General features: G+C 41.8%; 1 protein-coding gene across 1 annotated transcript; it reads left to right on the top strand.

Moving 5' to 3' along the window:
* The first annotated feature begins 129 nt into the window (after window positions 1–129).
* bicdl1 (BICD family like cargo adaptor 1) lies at window positions 130–18,365 on the top strand. The gene is made up of 10 exons (XM_026343615.1): window positions 130–522; window positions 1,617–1,832; window positions 9,657–9,773; window positions 11,592–11,738; window positions 11,931–12,110; window positions 12,197–12,415; window positions 12,664–12,807; window positions 14,886–15,016; window positions 15,614–15,734; window positions 17,086–18,365. The coding sequence occupies exons 1-10, from the start codon at window positions 130–132 to the stop codon at window positions 17,257–17,259; spliced, it is 1,842 nt and encodes a 613-aa protein (XP_026199400.1). The 3' UTR covers window positions 17,260–18,365.
* Window positions 18,366–20,391: the final 2,026 nt, after the last annotated feature.

Here is a 20,391-nt window from a genome sequence, read left to right as displayed (position 1 = left end):
GCGAGGATGGTGGATAAATTGTCGATAACGAGCCGGTCCGGTCAGCCCAACCCAGTCAGGGCAGGGTGGGTTCATCCGGAGTGAAATCAGTCGGCTCTCATCTGTTGGCTTCTCCTGCGCCGGGCGGCTATGTCCGCTTTCTGCCTAGACCTGCAGACGCCTGCCGTGGTTTCAGCACCTCTGGAGCTGGACAGCGACTGCATGGAACCCGCGACCAGCACCGCCGCTCAGGAGCCCGGCGGCTTTCAGGCTCACCCGCTGCGGCACGCCGGCTCCGGAGGCCTCGGCATGGCCTTGGAGGAGGAACTGGCCATGCTTACCGGGGAGCGGGACGGCGAGGCGGAGCCGTCGGACCTAGAAACGCCTGCGGTGGGGCACAACGCAGACTTACTGTCGCTCTTCCGTCAAAAGGAAAAAGACTTGGTTTTAGCTGCTAAACTCGGCAAAGCGTTGCTGGAGAGAAACCAAGACTTGACCAAGCAATATGAGAAAATGCACAAAGATCTCAACGAGAAATTAGAGGTAAACTAACAACAGGAAAGATCTTTTACTGAAGTTTGAAGTCTCTTTTCTGATTCGTCCTCAAGTGTCATAGTCAAGTTTGGGCCTTCGCAGTGTAAACAAACTCCTGTAGAGCCTGTGGAGCTTCGTATTACACTGCCAGAGGAATTAAGAGTCATCTAGCATGGTTCCTTTTTTATAATAGTACAGTCTGCAGTCATAGCTGAGGAGCTTTAAGCTGTGGACTCTACTAGAATGAATAGAAACCTGCTGGTTGTTCTGATCTGAAGATGAGGTACACTCATCACACACTGTTTCTGCAGTGATCCACAACCAAGAAAACAAAAGCTGTAATAGTCTCTTAGTTATTTCACACAGCATGAACTGTACTGCTGAGCTTGTTGTTGTTGTTTTCAGTGTCCTTCACAAGGACCAACACGTGGCCAAAGAAACCACAAAGACTAATCCCATGGCTTTTCAGGCCCTACTGTATCTACTGTACATCTGTTCAAGCCTTTGATCCATATTCATCCCCATGTTGCAGCTCAGAGAAATAATCTCCCAATCACTGATGTTGTTACACTTCCTGGTATCCGGTTCTAACAGAGCTTGATGCCGTTTTGTGAAGCTTGTTGTGATTCTCTTTGATCCCTCCTTTTGTTGGGGCATTTAAGCAGAGATGAAAATAGTGGCCACGCAGATGCCAACGGCTTCAGCCTTGGACTTGATAACCAATGATAACAACCCCCCCACCCCCACCCCAAAGCTTTGGCAGCCCACTGGTGGTGCAGTGCATCTGTCCAACATTCATCAGCATCTAAAGAATAGAAAGAAGCGTCCTGTTATCTGAACTGTCCCTCCAGAAACCAGGGGCAGGAGCCAGATTTGCTCAGTTAAAAAAACACTACATATTGCTTTTGCCTAGTAGGTAACAAGCTCTAATTATAATTTTATCCCATGAAAAACTTGATTGTGCCTTTACTACTGTACAATAAAGTTTAGTCAAGGGATCAAGTTACCATCCTAAACTTTTTTGTCTTCAGACAGTACTGTGTATAAATTCATGCAAATCAAGGTTTAACCTTGTCACCCTCTCCGCCCTTATTCACACGCAGCACTTGGAGCAGGAGAAGCACGAGTTACGTCGGCGTTTGGAAAGTCGAGAGGGGGAATGGGAGGGCCGTGTGGCCGAACTGGAGACAGATGTCCAGCAGCTGCAGGGCGAGCTGGAGCGCCACCAGGTCCAGCTGAGAGAGGCTGACAGGGATAAGACCAAGGCCATCAGTGAGCTCTCCGAACAGAACCATAGACTTCTGGAACAACTCAGTAGGGTGAGGAGCGGTGTCCTGTGTGTGTGTGTGTGTGTGTGTGTGTGTGTGTGTGTGTGTGTGTACGCTTTAGATGTACTGCTTTAGGCAGGCTGTACCAGTCAGCATGGAAGATTTAATCAGTCTGGGCTTTGAGTCACACTATCACATGGTCTTAATGCTGCTTTAAACATTCATCTTACCTTACCAAGACACATTTTTCGTGGAAATACTAGTGTGTGTGTGTGTGTGTACATGTGTGTGTGCGCATACAGCTTGTGTTCCTTCCTGACCTGGCCTCAGGGCCACTCAGTCAAGTTCAAGCATGCCTGGCTGGCATGACATAAGGTGCTCACTCAATTGAGGATTAACCACCCCTCACTTGGCTGAGGGGCAGGGGTGGAGGATCTTCCTCCATTCAATCTATTTTTTTTCAATATCTACATAAAAGAGCAGCTTCCGGGTCTTACGTTGAATAATTTAGAATGATTGGCCTGCACGCTTATGCAATAGCACTCTGCATATTGACAGGTAATCTGAGTGCAGCAGTTATGACTGGCAGAGCAGAAGAGGTGAGATTAAATAGATTAAATTGTTTTCGAGCTGCACCCAAAACCCACAATGACAAGAAGAAAACATATTTTTAGAGTATGCACATCTATCAAAAACTGAACTCACTCGTTTAAATAGGCACTGTGTAGAAGGTTCTTTATCAACAATTACAACCTTGAGTCTTCTTGGCAAGACAGTCTTTGGGCTGTGTGTCTCATTCTTCCAGACAGATCCTCGCAAGCATCATCAGATGCAATGGGAGGCGTCTATGGATTGCCACCTTCAGGTCTCTGCACAGATGTTCTGTCTGGTCTTTGACTGGGGCTGCTTACAGAAGTCACTCCCGTGCTGTCTTTCCTTTATGCTTAGTGTGCACTCTAGAGCAGGTTTTCTTCAAACCTTTTTCTGTATTTGGTTGCATTCATCCTTCCCTCCATTGCTTCCAGTCTCCCTGTCTGTGCCCTTAGATGCACCCTACAGAATAATGTAGTGCCACCACCATGCTTTACTGTATGAACCACATTAGCAGGTGATGAGCAGCATTCTTGGTCATCACCTTGTCAACAGTACTTGACAGAATCAGTTTTGGGTTAATGAGAAAAATGTCAGATATATCAGTTTAAAAACAAACAACACAATTTTGTACAAAGTGTGATGTGAAGTACTGGACCTACATAAGAGTAAATGGAGATTGGCAGTAGATGCAGATTGATTGAGCTGAGAGTGCTTGTGTGTGTAGCTACAGCTGACTAATCCCTGCTAAGGAGCTCAATACAGCATCTCAGCCTGCTCAAGCTACACCACAAGATGGACACTTTATCCATGCACAGTATTCATACTTAATACCATTGTTGTACTGAGTGTAACAGTGCTATTGTTAATTTTCTCATGTTTCAATCCCAAAACAAAAATAATGGCTTGTCCCTGCAACTATGTACAATGAGTGAGAATGTCTCTCACTGAACTCTGTATGATAAAAAGTATCACACTTAACAATTCTGTATCATTCTCAGTCTCGGGGCTGACCCTGCTCTCCATCAAGGGCAGGACTACGTCATGCTGCCAAGCCATTCACAGTGATCTACATAACCAACTGTAAGACCATTATAACAACTTAAGGGCTATAAACAGAGGCATCACAGTCACACAAGCTGCCTGGTCGGCTCCACTTGGTGCCCCGGCTGCATTTCATGATGCCCCAGAGCTGTGTGTACAAAGGCTGACAAGCCTGTACAGGTGCTTTGATAACCCTGTCTGCAGTGCTGTGTGTGGTGACACACACGCTTGTGTGTGTTGTTTCTCCTCCTGGGAGAAGATTAGATCTGCTGCCAGGCACGCGCTGTTCAGGGAGGAGAGGGCTGTGTGTGGCAGATTTTAACCAGCAGCTCACCACCTTGCCTTCATCAGACTACATCGTGACTCCTGCTCCTTGTCTTGATGTCACCAACGTCACATTGCAACCGCCGACTGTGCTGGACTGGTCAGTCGCTATGGATTGCTGCAAAAGCAGGCACTTAACATAATTAAACTGCATTTAGCTTAATTGAAACCTGGGTGTGGGAATCTATCAAGCTATTTCCTGAAAGAGGTCTGTGTTGTGTTTTGGGGGGAGAGCAAATCTTTGTGACTCAGTGAAATTCATAGACCTAATTGACTGTATCGATCCAGATCTCAGGATTCAGTGTGTTGGGCAGATAGGGGGACCTGCTGTGTAATAGAATAAATGAGGTCCGTCACAGTGTTCTCTCTCTCTCTGTCTTTCTTGCTTTCATTTCGTTCCCTCTGTCTGGGCTCATTACTAAGCAATGGGCTGTGACTAAGTAATGCTAACTGTTAGCAGCTTTGAGTGAATGGAGGGAATATAAAACTAGCCTAAGGAAACCCTGCAGTAGTGAGGCCACTGGAGGCCTGCTGTTTTCATCTGCTCTCCCCAGTTAACTCTTTAAAGGAAACCATTTATAATGAACTAAATCAGTCTATGTGACTGGGCAATAGACACATGTAGTGAGGACGAGCTTCATAAATGACAGAACAACCACCTCCACAGTCCCTGGATCAGCAATAACACACAAGCAGACAAACAAATAGAATTTTTAACCAGTTTGTGGTTATCATTACTACACTGGTCAAAGTACAGCACTGTGTTCGGGTCAGTGATAGACAACAAAACTGACTTATTAGTCAACAAATAAGTGCAGGTACATGGTAATAAAAACATAATACACATATAAACCTTTCAGGAATTAATAGAGAAGTATTTAAATCCACAGACAAACAACTACATATTGGTAACGACTGTGGACTTGGACATGTAATCAAATAATAGTAATAAAATAAAAAGTTCTATACATTTAAATATTTTGAGTGTAGAAACACAGAATAAAAGCAGGAAAAAATATAAAGGTTCAAATAGATTAAAGACATTGATGAATTTCTTCTGATGCGCTTAATACTGATTAGTGTATTCATTTCAGAAAAATAAAATATATATATTACATCTATTAAATATGACTTTATTCATTAATTAGTGACTTTTTTCTTCTTCTTAATGTAGCATTGATGTAATTGTTTACTCATGTAAATTTCTACATTCATTTATTTATTTTTTATTTCTCATAAATACATAATAACAAGACAAACCTTTTAGCCAAAGATTAAATTTGGATATATGATGCGTCACCTTGCTAACAACTCAGGAGTCAGATATGACCTAAGAGCATACAATTGGCTGCAGAGCGATGACCTTGAGAGGGCAGGGCGCTCTATAGGAAGTGATGTAATGCATGCGGCAAGATGCTGCGCTGCGGGGATTAAGGGTATAATCTGTGCTAATACCTTTGCTTTATGCATTCAGTTAAGAACCAAAACAGCTCCAATCCATACTCTACTTAATTAATAACAGCAGGTATCTTAGAAAACTATGGTGCTGGCTCTGTCGTCACTTTATGATAGACTGACACACATACCTCATGTCTTATGTGGTTATTCCACAGTGTATGTGTGTGTGTCTGACAATATATATATATATATATATATATACACACACACATATATACATATATACACACACACACACACACACACATATATATATATATATATATGTGTGTGTGTGTGTGTGTGTGTGTGTGTGTGTGTGTGTATATATATATATATATATATATATATATATATATATATATACATATATATATATATATATATATATACATACATATGCATACCTAGGTCCCCAGGACAGGGGTGGCCAACCCTGGTCCTCAAGAGCCTCAGCCCTGCTTGTTTTCCAACTATTTCTGCCCTACCCTCTGCTGATTACATGGATCAGGTGTGTTCAGCCAATCAGAAGCAGGAAATGCAGAGATAGTTGGAAAACAAGCAGGGCTGAGGCTCTTGAGGACCAGGGTTGGCCACCCCTGGTCTAGGAGGTCTGTGCTGGTCTACATGGGTCCTGGATGTGAGGACAGCAAATCTCCTCAGGCCTAATCTGATCAGCGTGAACCAACAGGAAAGGGACCTTTCTCTAATGACATTACCACACACGCCGAGAGAAGGATGGGGATGCAGTGACTTCAGCATACGTGTGTGCATACTTTATGGCCATGGTCAATTCTGCGTCCCGCAGCCTTTAGAATTTTATCAAATTAAAAACTGACTCATCAAAGCTGTTTATTTAAGTTCCACTTTTTGAAATAGTCATTCTCAACAATTTCTTGTCAGTGTGGGATTTTATGTTGTGCCTGACCTAACAGTGATGTGGAAAACTGTGTAGCCACAGCACTCACTTTCACTGCTCCTTGTACAACTTTCAGTCAGTGTTGTGGGCATCAGTCTAGCCCACTAGCGTGGTTCACACCCTGTCACTGGAGTACATACTTTCTGCGTCTCACCAGCCTAAGGTAGCAGTTTCTCTCAGGATCAGCTCTTTGATTGGCACGTACAGGTATTGTCACTCTGAGGATCTGTTATGTAACCATTTGAACGTGGGGTTGCCCATCCTCCATAAGTCTAGACAAGGCAGCACTCTGTGAAAGCAAACAAGGAAAATACCAGAAGCACTGAGTCCACAAGTCACAGCTCCACCAATCCTACTTCTCCCTGGTTGCTATGACAACCAGAGTGACATGCAAGTTGAAACTCCATGTGTTGTTACCATGGGAATGTGCTCTACAGCATGGCACAAGGATGCAGATAGTTTGATGCTAGGTTGCACCACCAAAGACCCGTGACTCACCTGCTGTCACATCTGCTAGCTCATGTTCCACAGCCACAGACTGCCTGACTGTGCCAGACTGTGGAATTTGCCTTGTAATGAAGAGTATTTGCACAGTTAAATGCAAGAGTAAAGATGTTGTAAAGGAACGTGTCTCTCTGCTGAGCCCTACTTTGCTGCCCTGGATTCTGTCGCAGCACTGTGATTTGCCCCTGTTTGTCCTGTTGTGCTGATAATCCTTGATCTGGCATAGCTGCGGCATCTATGTGCAGATTAGGTGATTAGGTCTGTTTTTTTGTTTTGGTTTTTCTGACATGATCTCATTCTGTCAGCTCGTTGGGTCAGTGTGTCAGATGTCATGTTACCATTGTGTCCTGCCACAACTCTGGGCTCCACTGACCGCACATCTGTTTTCCCACACAAGGAAGACAGGATCATGCAGCTGTCACACAAAAACCCACATCTGGTTACTAAAGCTGACTACCTACTGGCTCAGAGAGCCATTAGCTCATAGTAAAAGAACAAGATGACTTAAGGCCTGAGGCACATTGTAATTGCAATTGTAAAAATTCAGTGATTTAAACTGAGATTGTCACTATATCCATCAACAGTTACTTTAGTCATACCATTTATATCTGTGTTCATCTCATTTCTTAGTTCTTACCTTAATACCTTAATTGTGAGGAGTTTGGACTAAAAAGATGGACATTTTGGAAGACACCTGCTACTTGATTAAGTCAAATATTAGGTTCAGATAAACTCTGTAAAACTTATCTGCACAAAACAGGAACTGTGGATTTTGTCCCCAATCACTTCCACTAACAGTGCATTAAAAGCTATCACTTAAAGGCCATGCTAATTATGTTCTGTGAATGCCGACTTAACCCTTTGACTTGTTGTGTAGTTGCAGTTTTGTTATTAAAAAAAACTCTTTTCATATTCTTAAATGCTATTGTTTTAAGACATGCCTGAAAAACAGTGCACCTATCCTGTTTTAGGCTATATATTATCTCTAGTGGTATAATTAATATTTGTAGAATTATTTTATAGAATATTCTTTGTATAGTAATTTAATGTCATCTTGAGGCACTTTACAGTGTAATGTTTAAGAACCTTACAAAATATTATATATATGTATACAAAATTATATAGAAAACCCAACAACCCCACTTGAGCAAACAAAGGTTGTGCGGCCATCTGCCTCGACCGGTTAGGATGAGTGGAAAGAGGAGAGGGAAAAGAGCAGGAAAAACACGGGCAGATTGGTAGGACCAGTAACTACACTCTGAAGATGTACAGCTCCTAAATGGAGGATACCTGCAGAAAAGTACAGAGAGAGGGAGACAGAGAGGAGGAAACACAAATACGGGAAAGAGAAAAGTTAATGACATGCAATGGTGATATTTTAATGGATAGAGGAGAGGATAGGAGAGGAGAGGAGAGGAGAGGAGAGGAGAGGAGAGGAGAGGAGCTCAGTGTATCAGTAGAGGTCCCCCAGCAGACTAATCTATAGCAGCACAACTAAGAGATGGTTCATCTGAGCCATCTCTAGCTATAAGCTTTAACTAGCACTGTTATCATAGTTTTATTTAGAAACAACTGTATTATGTTATTGACATATGTTATGTAATGTCACTACTTTTGCAATATTGTTCCACAAGGAGGTTTAATTGATTTATTAAAAGTAATTGATTGTATGCATGTATTAAAGCATTATATTTCACGATAATATATTGGCATGCATAAGCTTTTTTGACATTCCTTGTCGGCACCTTTTACCATAGTCCTTTGGTAAAAACAAACAGGTTCCCAACACATAGTAGAACATAGAAATATGTCATTTCCTCCATTAGAATGAACACTAGACTAGGTCAGACCTGTTACCTGAGCATGGAAATGAAGGCTCAAAAAAGTGATGAAGTGAACTGATATATCTACTGTTGAGCCTCCTCAAATCTCAAGTCTGTGACCTTCTTGAGAAGATGCAGCAGTGTGCAGAGCCACCTAGAGGATGTTATTTATACCAATACAAGAAATCATCTTGATTTCCCTTTGGCACTAAAAGATGAGCCAGAAAAAATAAGAACTTAACACATCCTTTTTTTTATGTTCCTCTGTGAGCTTTAAACAGAGGGGTTTTTAGGACGATGCTGTTGCCATGACAGTGATTATATTTTGAAGGATAGCTTCCTGAGTGCAGCTCTATGCTAATGAAGTACAGCCAGACTCTGCTTGGCCTGATCCCACCTGTCCAATAAGCTCAACTGATGCACTGAGGCTCAAGCTGCACTGTGATTGCACAAATACTGAGCAGTGGACGTTTTAAGGCTTTTCAAAAAAGGGCCATGACATTTGGGTAAAATTGTGCTTTCAGAGGAACAGTGATTTACAAGAGGAGAGTGGGGGAGGGCTGGTTTACAAGTAATGCTACATCAGTAACACTGAATACATAGTGAACATTTGTGTCTTTATGCATGACTACATGTTTGTGTGCGTTGCCACTATGAGTCACCTCAGGATCTTACTAAGGGAACACAGACTGAAAGAGCTGCTGCCCCTTTCTAATTTAACTTTACTGTTTAACAGTGGGTTGTTGAGTCAGCACAACCATGAACAGTAATTAAAAGAGAACTCCACCAGCCCAACACATGGAAGTCCGGGTTGAAATGGGTTGAAATCTGATAAATTTCCTCGAGTGATGTCTCTTGAGTCTGTGTTGGTTGGGGATGAAAAATGAAAAGTCATGGAGACGAAATTTGCAAATAAAAAAAACTAAATCCAGAAAGAAGTGAGGTTATCAGACCTCTTTAGTCCATTCTTTATCTGTGTTTGAGTCTCCAAACTACACTAACCACTACCAGCATAACACACCTGAATAAAACTAAGCTTTGAGCAGCTATGTTCCACTGTGGGGAATACAGGTGCCAGGTTTAGGGTTTAGGAAGTAAAAAACATTTGATTTTGATACTGTTCTTACCCTTTTTGTTTACTATAATGGTGTTACAGAAGTGTAATGCTAATACGCTCATATAGTAAGAGCAGCCACGTTTATGGCAAATGTTGACTCAAGTGTTTCTGTCCAGGCTGCAGAGGTGGAGAGGCAGCTGTCCACTCAGGTCCATTCATTACGGGACGACTTCAGGGAGAAGAGTATGTCCACAAGCCAGCACATGACACGACTAGAGGCTCTACAGGCTGAGGTGAGCCACTATCCGCATTTTCCCATTATGTATCACGTTATACAAGCAGCAGTTGATCATATTGTACTTTTTATACACTTCACTTATTTCCATGTAGCAATCATCCACCAAAAGTTCTTTATCAAAAAAGTAAGAATAAGAAGTAAACACACAGAAGACATGTTTGTTGTGGTTGGATTTATCCTGCTTGCTCTCAGTCAGGTGACCTGATCATTGTAACTTTGAAGTAGCTGATTCAGTAGAGACTCGTGTCAAATGAAAGAAAATCCTGATCATGTAATCCTGCAGAGGCCACTTGTGACTATAATTGCTGCTGTTTTTTAAAAGTTGAAGTCTGCCTTCAAAATTGGGAGTTTGGTAATAATAATGGTTCTAATAAATGAAAAATCCCACTTTCCAGAGAGACAAAGAAAGCAGCCTTCATCTTTCATCCTGTCATCCTACTGGAGCTTTTTATTCTGTCACAGCAGTTTCTCTAAAACTTTATCTTTTAACCTCCATCTGAAAACCTTATTTTTATCTCTCTCCTCACCCGTAACTCTTTCCCTCACCTTCCTTCCTTCTTGGTTGGAGCAGCAAGGGCTAGAAGTGAGTGCTTACTGAACAGTGCCTATTGGCCAGACTGCATGCTGCATGAAACCTCTTGTAAAATAATATAAACAAGGATTGCACCATTATCTTCCTTTGAAACAGAACTTCTTTTCCACTCTGTCCAATTCAATGTGTTGATGAAAACTTTATTATTTCATCTGGGAGATTGTAGAGTTGCTTGATGAATAGAGTCTCTACTGACCTCTATTGGCCTCATATAACCTTACTACCTTAACATTTTAACGTCTGGTAATGCTAAATAACCTCAGAACCTATGTTGTCATGTGACATTTCCACATCCATATGGCAATCCCTGTTTCCTGAGATTGAGCATGCTTGGTAACCAGAGCATGAGATGTGGTGTGGTGTCGGTCATGTTCATGTAAAATATCAGCCACACGTGTCATGAATAAAGGTTCCTTCAGAGCTCAAAACACTTGAGATTTCCTCGTAGCTTTTCTTCAAAGCCAGCAAGAAAACACCCAGGCTGCAGAGCCTGTGCTATAATTGGGAGAAAAAGCTACCACTCTATATTTAGCTCAGATACTGCAATGTCTGGGTGCTCCCACTTTTCTAATGCTTTGCTTTTATATGACACATCCTGATGACTAATGGCTTTTTGGCCTATTTGCGTAAAGATAGAGACTATAGCAGCCCCAAAATACCCAGAACCTGGCAATGTAAATGCTTGTATGGTACTAAAACAACAACAGATCCGCATGTAAGCTCCTGCATGGTGAAGTAGGTTACCAGATGTAGGTCAAAAGCAGGAGGGATGAAAATGAACAAGAACAGATTTTTGTTTAGTGGGGAAAGCAGCTCAGGCAAACGAAAAATCAATTTACGAGGAAAATACTGTAATGTGTTGTTCCAGTGCTAGCCTTCAGTTGAAGGCTGTTACATACAATAGGCATGGTAAACTGATATCAATCTTAGTGGAGACACTAACGTATTACCAAGACATTCCTGAAGACTAGGGTGGCAACTAACGCCTACACCCGTGCTAGGCAACAAACATTCTTTAGAGCAGTGGGAGTGCTTTTTAATCTTGTGTAAGAGCCCAGCGTGCCCCAGAGTCAGAAAAACAACAAAATCTAGCCTTTAAGAAGGTCTGTAGCTGCCCATCTGTCCGCCATCGACCAGGAAGTCTGAACAATCCTTAGGTTCGCCACTTGATACTTGGTTTTCCGTGGAATAGTAACTGGTCTGTGGTGTTTGGCATATTAGATTAAGATGCTGTCGGAGAGGAAGATGGAGCTGGAGCGCCGGGTGCACGCCATGCTGGAGGAGAACGAGCTGCTGCAGAATACAGTGGACGACCTCAGAGAAAGGACACTGGTGTTGGAGAAGCAGTGTCATGAAAAGGACCTACAGGTACACAGACATGAAAGAGGGACTGTTAGAGCTTTGAGTGTAGCTGCAACTTCTGTAGATACTGTGAGTATGTTACCTGCCACAAACCCTTTTATTGTTTACCCACTACAGTATGTCCTTGAAATAGTCAACACTCCTGTCAGACCTCTGGGGGAATTCTTTCTTTACACTTGCCTCCTTTGTTACCTCCAGTTGCGACAGAGCCAGATAGAGCTCCAGGAGGTTCAGATGTCCCACAGGCAGCTGACATCTCGACTGGAGGAGCTGACAGAGGAGCACAGCCTCCAAAGCCTCACCCCACACCCATCCAGCCTCCTGTGTGAGATAGAGCAGAGCATGGAACAGGAGGAGCAGGAGCAGGAGAGGGAGCAGGTAGTTAGAGTTATTACTGTACGTTAGTGAACCTGCTGTGAGAATCACTAATGTCTAAGCATTCTCCCCCCAACTTGTGAGTTTAGCTGCGTCTCCAGTTATGGGAGGCCTACTGCGAGGTCCGCTCACTCTGCTCCCATCTCCGGGGAAATGATGTCACAGACTCAGCGCTGTCCACTGACTCTTCCATGGACGAGTCCTCTGAGACGTCTTCAGCCAAGGATGTGCCTACTGGCAGTCTCCACACCAGCCTATTGGAGCTACGGAGGTTAACACAGAATCTGCTAGATGGCAACGAGTCCACGGTAATGAGCACCATGCTGTTACAATCACCAGCATATAATATTGAAAACAAAGTGGGGTAATGCCTGACTTTATTCATTTTCTAATATTATAGAATAAATCAAAAAACAACAGTACTAGTAAGCATGCACTCATTTAGTTCAGTTTTAAAGTCTTTGGTTATAATGTGTACACAGTTGTGTGTCTTAGCATGTAGATGCAGTTCTGACCTAGACTTGTGTCATGTAGTGGTTTGTATTGTGTACCGAAGGGCTCGCGGCGCAGCGATGAGGAGGCTCTGGAGGAGCAGGTGAGGAAGATGGGAGAAGAGCTGAGGGAGGTCAGAGATCTGTACGAAGCAGAGCAGGAGAAAACATGCAGCAATGAAGAGGAGCTGCTGAGGCTGCACAATAAGGTACTGACTTGTGTGACCACTCACTGATGTATAATACTAATGGACATGTCAATGAAGCATGAGACGGTAAATAGAGAGACAGCTGGTTACGCCATGATGGTGTTGGCTGGCAGTGCCTGAGACCAGAGATGTAAAAAACAAAGCATGGAGAGGCAAGCAATAAAAAAAAGAGAGACATAAGAGACAACCACCCACGACCATATCTTAGGTTAATGGCCGCCATGATGTTAACGCTGCAGGCCCACCTGAGTCGCAGGTGCAAGCAGGTTTCATCAGTAACAGACTAGCAGCTGGAAGCGTTGTTGTTGAAAACGTTTGAGGGTCAGTTTAACTTTAAACAGATTTGGATTTTAAAAAGATTCAATTTTATTAAAATAAATTTCTAAAAGGATGTTCCACTAATATGGAAATCTTATAACTTGTTGACAAAAAACAGTATACAATTTGGTATCTTTATAAATTTGTTTAAATCACTTGACACTGCAAATGATGATATATTTTCCTAATTTCAAACAATATAATTATCATGGTTATAGATGGACTGGTGGTTAACCAGCTATATGAGGAAGAGAGAGTAGTATGTTGTATTAAAAGCAAAAACCTGGGCTTCGAATACAGTTTAGGCTTTTTTAGGCCCCCAATATTTCTTACTTCTCAGTTAGTACATTTTCTCTTTCTTCACTGTTTGATGATAATACCAATATGATATTGTGTCATACAGACGTATAATAACAAAATTGAGTCATTAGTAAGTTGTTCATAATATTTTGCATCAAAAGACAAGTAGTATAATAGAGTATAATTTAATTCAATTCAATTTTTCAACAACAACAAGCAGGAAAAAAAAATTAATGTGCTGATGAGTTACATACTGATGTGAAAAGGTACCTTGCACATATCTATGAGACACAAAATATGTTTCGACTATGGATGTAAGGTTTTGACACCAAAGGAATGGAAAGATGCAAGAACATAATGCAACAGGCTTTCTACTGTCAATGTTATTTCCTACCTACGCTATTTTAGCAGTTTTGTTAGTGCTCTGAACATAGCAAATAACTGCCCTTCATTCAACATAGTGAATTTAATTTAATGATAGTGAATGTAAAAAAGAAAAAACAATACTTGGTGAGTGCTCCTCATTGATTAATGTACTGTTCAAAGGATAATACTTCTCCAAGTAAAATGAGAATTAAAGCTAAATGCGGAGGACTGACATTCTGTGTACAACTTCTAAATAACTCCAAACAATGGAGAGAATTTGGTTTAAAAAATGTCTCATTCCTCACATCTCTCATTAAAAACAAGCAGCTCTGTACTCATCAGCAGTGTTGGAGGTTGTGTGGGCACATAAATGCTAATCATTCCCACATTTTCTGTTCATGTGAACAGATTATCATGTTTTGGAAGAATCTATGTTTATCCCTTAGAGACGTTTCGGTTTTGATATTCCCTAAGGAAGTTAAGACAGTGTTTTTTGTTGACAGAATAAGTAATAGCTACAAACTAGTATAAAAGCAGTGGATTGACTTAGTATTTATGAGTAATAGAATTGGTTTTAATTTGTCATTTTCCATCAGCAACAATAAAAAGACCTTCTCTAGACAATAACAGAAACAGAAGGCTCTCAGCAAATGACTAAATGCTGCGACATCTCAGTTTTGATGTAATCAAGGACAATGCTGACATAAATTTAGCAGAAGACTTAGACATCATGCTGCGTTTTTTTACTTTTCCCTTCTATTGTGATATACTTTAATAGGTATAAATTTAAAAAATGACAGAGAGGTGAGGTAACACTCGAGCATAAGTCTTCACACCAACACTGTGCTGCTAGTCTTGTGAACAGAAAAGTGTCAGACAGCTCTCATTAATTAGATATCACTTCCGATCTTTCCTGGCAGAATGACAGGCACTAAGGCTAATGCTCATGTCTAAGAATAACATTTAGATGACCCAGTGCTACAGATAGAGTCCTCGCCAGTGTGAATTTTATACACGTGAACATGCCTGGAGGCCATCTTTAATTCATTAGGACTGTCTCATAGATCTATTTTATGTGACCATGTGACCTGCAGATGGCGCTGCTCTCTGTAGAGATGTGTTCGCTCCGAGAGGAGAACGAGCGGATGAGGGCGATGGCTGAAGTCCGAGAACCCAGCGAGCAGCTCCAGAGCGCTATCAGAGACAGAGACGACGCCATAGCCAAGTAGGATCTCATCATATGATCAATACTGGACAATCACTGATATTAGATATTACATCACTTTCACAATTACACAAAACGGTAAAATGAATAAAAGACAGTTGTGGTTTAGTACAACTTGGGTCTTTTTTTTGTAATAATAACACTATTATTAACACTAGGTAAATGTTGATATCGGGGAATTTCCTGACATCCTTTAAGAAGTGTGATGTGGTAAGACACACACAAAATAAACCGAGTTTTACCTGAACATAACGTGATTTAGATACTACAGCTGTCTTGTTCAAACTGATTATGTGTCTGTGTGCGGAGCTTTCCCGGTCAGACGTTACTGTAACAATGTCTCTGTGTTCCCAGGCCTTAACTATTTCTATTTTTCCTTCTAAACCTAACATTTTCATGCAGTCTACCCCTGTTTTTAATCTTTATGTTTATCTGAGCTAACCATCTGCAAAGCTCTCAGTAGAAAACAATAAGCCTATTTTCTGAAAGTGTCAAACTGCTGTGTGTTTATAACAATGCAAAGCAGGTGAAGCAGTGTTTTCTATACGACCTTGATGCCAGCAAGACGTCACGACTGTCCCTGTTTGTGTCTTGCAGGAAGAAAGCGGTGGAGATGGAGCTGGCCAAGTGTAAAATAGACATCATGTCTCTGAATAGCCAGCTCCTAGACGCCATCCAGCAGAAGCTCAACCTCTCACAGCAGCTGGAGGCCTGGCAGGTAGGTCGAAGGCCACAAGAGATATATACTAGAAGAAGTTCTTTGGTAGGATTTTGATACGGTGTATTTAAAGTTTGTTGCATAAAGAAAAACAGTTGTGCAAATGCAGTTTGTGGATGAATCTTGTTGATGCGGTAGATGAAAGTTAAGTAGACTTTATGACACTAACTTTTCCCTCCCTCCCTTCTTTTTAACATAATCTATACATACACTAAATAACTCAGTTAACTTCTGATGGCACATGTCAGTTACTTGTCTGTGATGGGTGTCAGCGAGGAAACATATTATATATGTAACCTGAGGACATTGTATGTTTTCCCTCCTTCCCCTCCCTCGTCCCTAACTAGCAGCTCTTTCCTCTCTCTTCTCCCTGCCTACAGTTTGCCTCCTCAGGGCTCTTTACTGTTTGGCTCTTGTGGTTTCTGATCTAGTGGCCTTTCTCAGCTTCTGTACCACCCTTTCTCCCTTGTGGTACCTCCCCCCCCTTCCTGCCTTAGAGGTGAGCCCGAGCTGCGCCCCATCCAGACATTTCACCCCGCACTAAACCAACTACTGTACGTCATGCTGAGCCATTCCATGCCACAGTCAAATGATTCAGGAAAAATGTTCATCCCAGCCATTACCCATCACAGAGAGCCATCCCAGTCCACCAGCTGCTTTCTCCACCTGCCTCTGTCTTGTCACCTGTCTCATACACCTGTGCTTAATAAAGGAATGTTTTTAGGAGATTGGTCAACTGGTGAGCTGTGACAACAGAGACACCAGAAACACCTTTGTCCACTGGTAAAAATGGGCTTAGATACACAGACTGTACTTGAGAATCAAATAAGATCAGTAATGTATAGGAGAGTTCGAAACATGTATCCAGATGTGTCACCACAGCTTGTTTCAGCAGGTTGTCAGAGCCCCCTGGTGGTTTTATCTACCAAGAACCATTCGACTGACTAAATCAAAGTGTTTCAGTAGAAAGTTCGAGTATTTGGTGTAAGTTATTGTAAAAGGGTTTTTTCTAGTGTGTATTTCGTCGTGAGTTAGTGAATAATTCTACACTAATACACTAATGTGAGCGGAAAAAGTTGATGTTTCACTAACTTCACAACACAAGCTAGTGTCACCCACTGGCCTCTCTTCTTATGAACAGTATATAATTTTTTACCTGACTTAAGGCTGGATTAGCAAAAGCAGGCAATTGCTGGTGGGTGAAAGGTGAGAGTGGTGTCTCTGTAATCACTGCTTAACAGGTAAATGATTAAATCCAAGTAGAATCTGCTCAAAACTTCCTGTCACACTTGTGTCATGTGACATTGCTCTCCTGCCTTGGGCTCATGCACTTCTCTGTCCTTGGCTTTAGGATGATATGCACAGAGTGATTGACCAGCAGCTGATGGACAAGCACCAGGACGAGTGGCTCGTGGCCCCTTCCTCGCTGTCAGGGTCGAGGGCCCACAGTGGTCAGTCCTCCAGACGAGCTCATCGCGTCTCCGACCGGGACAAGAGACTTTTCTCCTTTTTCAAAAAGAACTGAGCCCTATTGGACCTGGCCCTGAGCACAGCATACTGAGACAGACAAGTAGGGAGTGACATCACAGTACAGGGGTAGCAGCACAGCCAAAGACGGGCAGTGGCACACACACTGAGGTTTGGGGAAGGGGAGGGGGGGGCCATTTTGCACTTTATCTGTCCCATTACTCTTCTCTTTACTGATTGATTGGTGGCTTCTGACAGTGAGAGATGAAAATATAAGAACAGGACTTCCCCAGAGGCTTTGGCTTCAGCCCCTTTTATAGAAAGTTAACAGTATTACAGAACATGACCAGGGTCACAAAGTTTACCTCCAGACGGGAAGGCTTCCTTGTAGTGCCTACAACCATCTCTACTAGCCCACTGCCAACTCTGTAGAGAGGGAATACTATGTACAAACTCTTATTGTATGCATCCCAGTTAACAGGCCAAGGAGTCTGGGGAAAGATGTGGATTTTTGGGACACTGCAGGATCACAGGAAATAATGAGGATAGGACAAAGTAGGATGGACGACGAGAGCAGTGATGCTTCAGCTAACCCAAGTGACCTCTCAGGTTTATTCATTTGTTCAGAGGATGTTCCTGACAGGAGGCAGGCACGTATCAGGGCCATAGAAGGCTGCATATCTGCAAACCAAACAACAAAAGAATGCTTATTTTCTTACTAATGATCATGACATTTCTTAAATTTTATTTTTACAGTCACAATTTACCACAGTTTAATGGCATAGACTGAAACTTTAAAGCAGAGTAAGACAAATAAAATCACTCCAGTAACTTACTTCCACAAGCTGAGCGAATCACAATAGAGATATTAAAGCTGCACTAATCAGTATTTTTGTACCAACAACAAATCAAATAACTATGTGTAGTATATAAGTGGACAACGGAAGCAACAAACCCACAGACAATTATCCATAGATTCTGTAACCTCTCAGCTCTGTGGATACATGCCTTATGGAAATCACAACATGATCCCCAGCTTCTCATTTTCACATGCTTTGAAGTTACCCTAGCACCTGAATAGTAGCTACACCATCATTGGTTTACCTCAATTTTTATTGTGGGCATGATTCAGGACACATATAGAGTGGCTAGAAAAAGTATGTGAATATTTATCTAAGTCAAGAGTATTAAGAAATATAATGTGCCTAAAATAATAATACACAAACAAATCTGATCTTTCATGTCTGTATTGAGAACAACCATAAAAACCTCACAGTGCTAATGGAAAAAGTATGTGAACCTTGGAATTGGAACTGGTTTACCCCCCTCTTGGCAGCAATAAACTCAACCAAGCACTTCCTGTAGCTGTGGATCAGACCTGCACATCATTCAGGTTCTATTTAAGCCCATACTTCTGGAGAACTGATTTAGCTCTGTCATATTCTTTGGACGTCTCGTGTGTGGTTCTCTTCAAGTCAGTCCATAGCATCTCTATTGGGTTGACGTCTGAGCTCTGACTTGGACATTCCAAAAGGTGGATTTTGTTATTCTGAAGTCATTCTGTTGTGTGCTTTGGTTTCATTGTCCTGTAGCATCACCCAACTTCTACAGAGTATCAGCTGACGTACAGACATTCTCACATTATTCTGGGAATTCATCTTCCCTCAATCACTGCAAGCTGGCCAGGCTCTGATGCAGCAAAGCAGGCCCAAATCATAATCTTTCCTCCACCATACTTTATGATTGGGATCATGTTTTCACGATAATATGCAGTATCCTTTTTACACCAGACGTAGTGTTGTGTGTTCTTTCAAATAGTTCAATTTTGTTTCATCAGTCCACAAAACATTTTGCCAACACTGTTGTGGAGTGTCAGTGTGCTCTCTGGCAAACTTCAGGCGTGCAGCAATGTTCTTTTTAATAAGCAGCAGCTTCCTTCATGGTGTCCAATCATAGACCTCCTGCTAGTTCAATGTTTTACCTACTGTAGACTCATGAACACAGATGTTAACCAGTTCCAATGGTGTCTTATGATCTTTGGCTGTTACTCGGGTTGTTTCTTTACCACATTGATGAGTGTTTGTTGTGCTCTTGGGATCATCTTGACTGGCCACCCACTTCTTGGTAGAGTAGCCACAGTCCCAAAGTGTCTCCATTTGTAGATTGTTTGCCAACTGTAGACTGGTGAATTTCTAAAGTCGTTAAAATCACTTTGTAACCCTTTCTAGCTTCATGTAAATCATCAATTCTTGATCGTAAAGACTAAAAGCTCCTTTTGGTGAGACATGGCTCACATAAGCGTATTCTCCTTGTATGGAGCAAACTCTAGCAAGCTCTAGTCCACACCCTCAAACTAATCTTCTAAACTTGCCTGACTCCAATTAGCTTTTTGAGGTTATGATTTATGATCCAATCGCACTATGAGGTGTTTATGGTTGTTCTCAATAAAGACATAAAAGATCCGAATTTGTTTTGTGTTATTACTTTAGGCACATTATATTTGTTAATAGTCTTGACTTAGATAAAGATCAGATCATATTTTATGACAAATTAAGGCAGAAAACCATGAAATTCCACATACTTTTTCTTGCCACTGTATATATAACAGCCACAGTTCGTAACTTGCTGGTGAACATAACATTATTTCCCAAAGGTAGAGGAAGACAGAATATTTGCTAGGGACCCATAAAACTCCAAATGATTGCTATCGCTGCATCATACCAGTGTGGACATCTGCTGAAATAAATTTGAAACATTGGTGATATGTGTCTGCTGTGTTTACAGTCCAACTTATAAAAAATCTATAGAGCGGCAGGAGGCCGAGACTCTGGATATCACATTCAGAAAAGACTGGATGTTAAATTTCCAATAATGAAACCGACACTTTTTTGATTTCCTTCAGGTCAAAAGTCAGTACTCCAGTTTGTAACCATGGTTACGTTTTCTGTATCATATTGAGTCTTCAATTAAGTTCATCTCTGACATCTGAATAAATCCTTGGGAGGCTGAAGTTACTGGTCACGTCGGTCCAGAGTGCATGTTGTTCTACGGTTCACGTTAGATTTAACTTACCAGACATTTACCATTTTCAAAAGAAAAAGACATTGTCCCTCATGATGTCAGTCATCTTCCTAGTTGACCAAATTCTCAAAATGTTTACATCAGCTTGAGAAGGAGGAAGAACTATGTG

The sequence above is a fragment of the Anabas testudineus genome, chromosome 9, assembly GCF_900324465.2.
Source record: "Anabas testudineus chromosome 9, fAnaTes1.2, whole genome shotgun sequence".
NCBI classification, from domain to species: domain Eukaryota; kingdom Metazoa; phylum Chordata; class Actinopteri; order Anabantiformes; family Anabantidae; genus Anabas; species Anabas testudineus.
The sequence above is the reverse complement of the archived record's forward strand: the minus strand, read 5'-3'. Positions and strand labels throughout refer to the sequence as shown.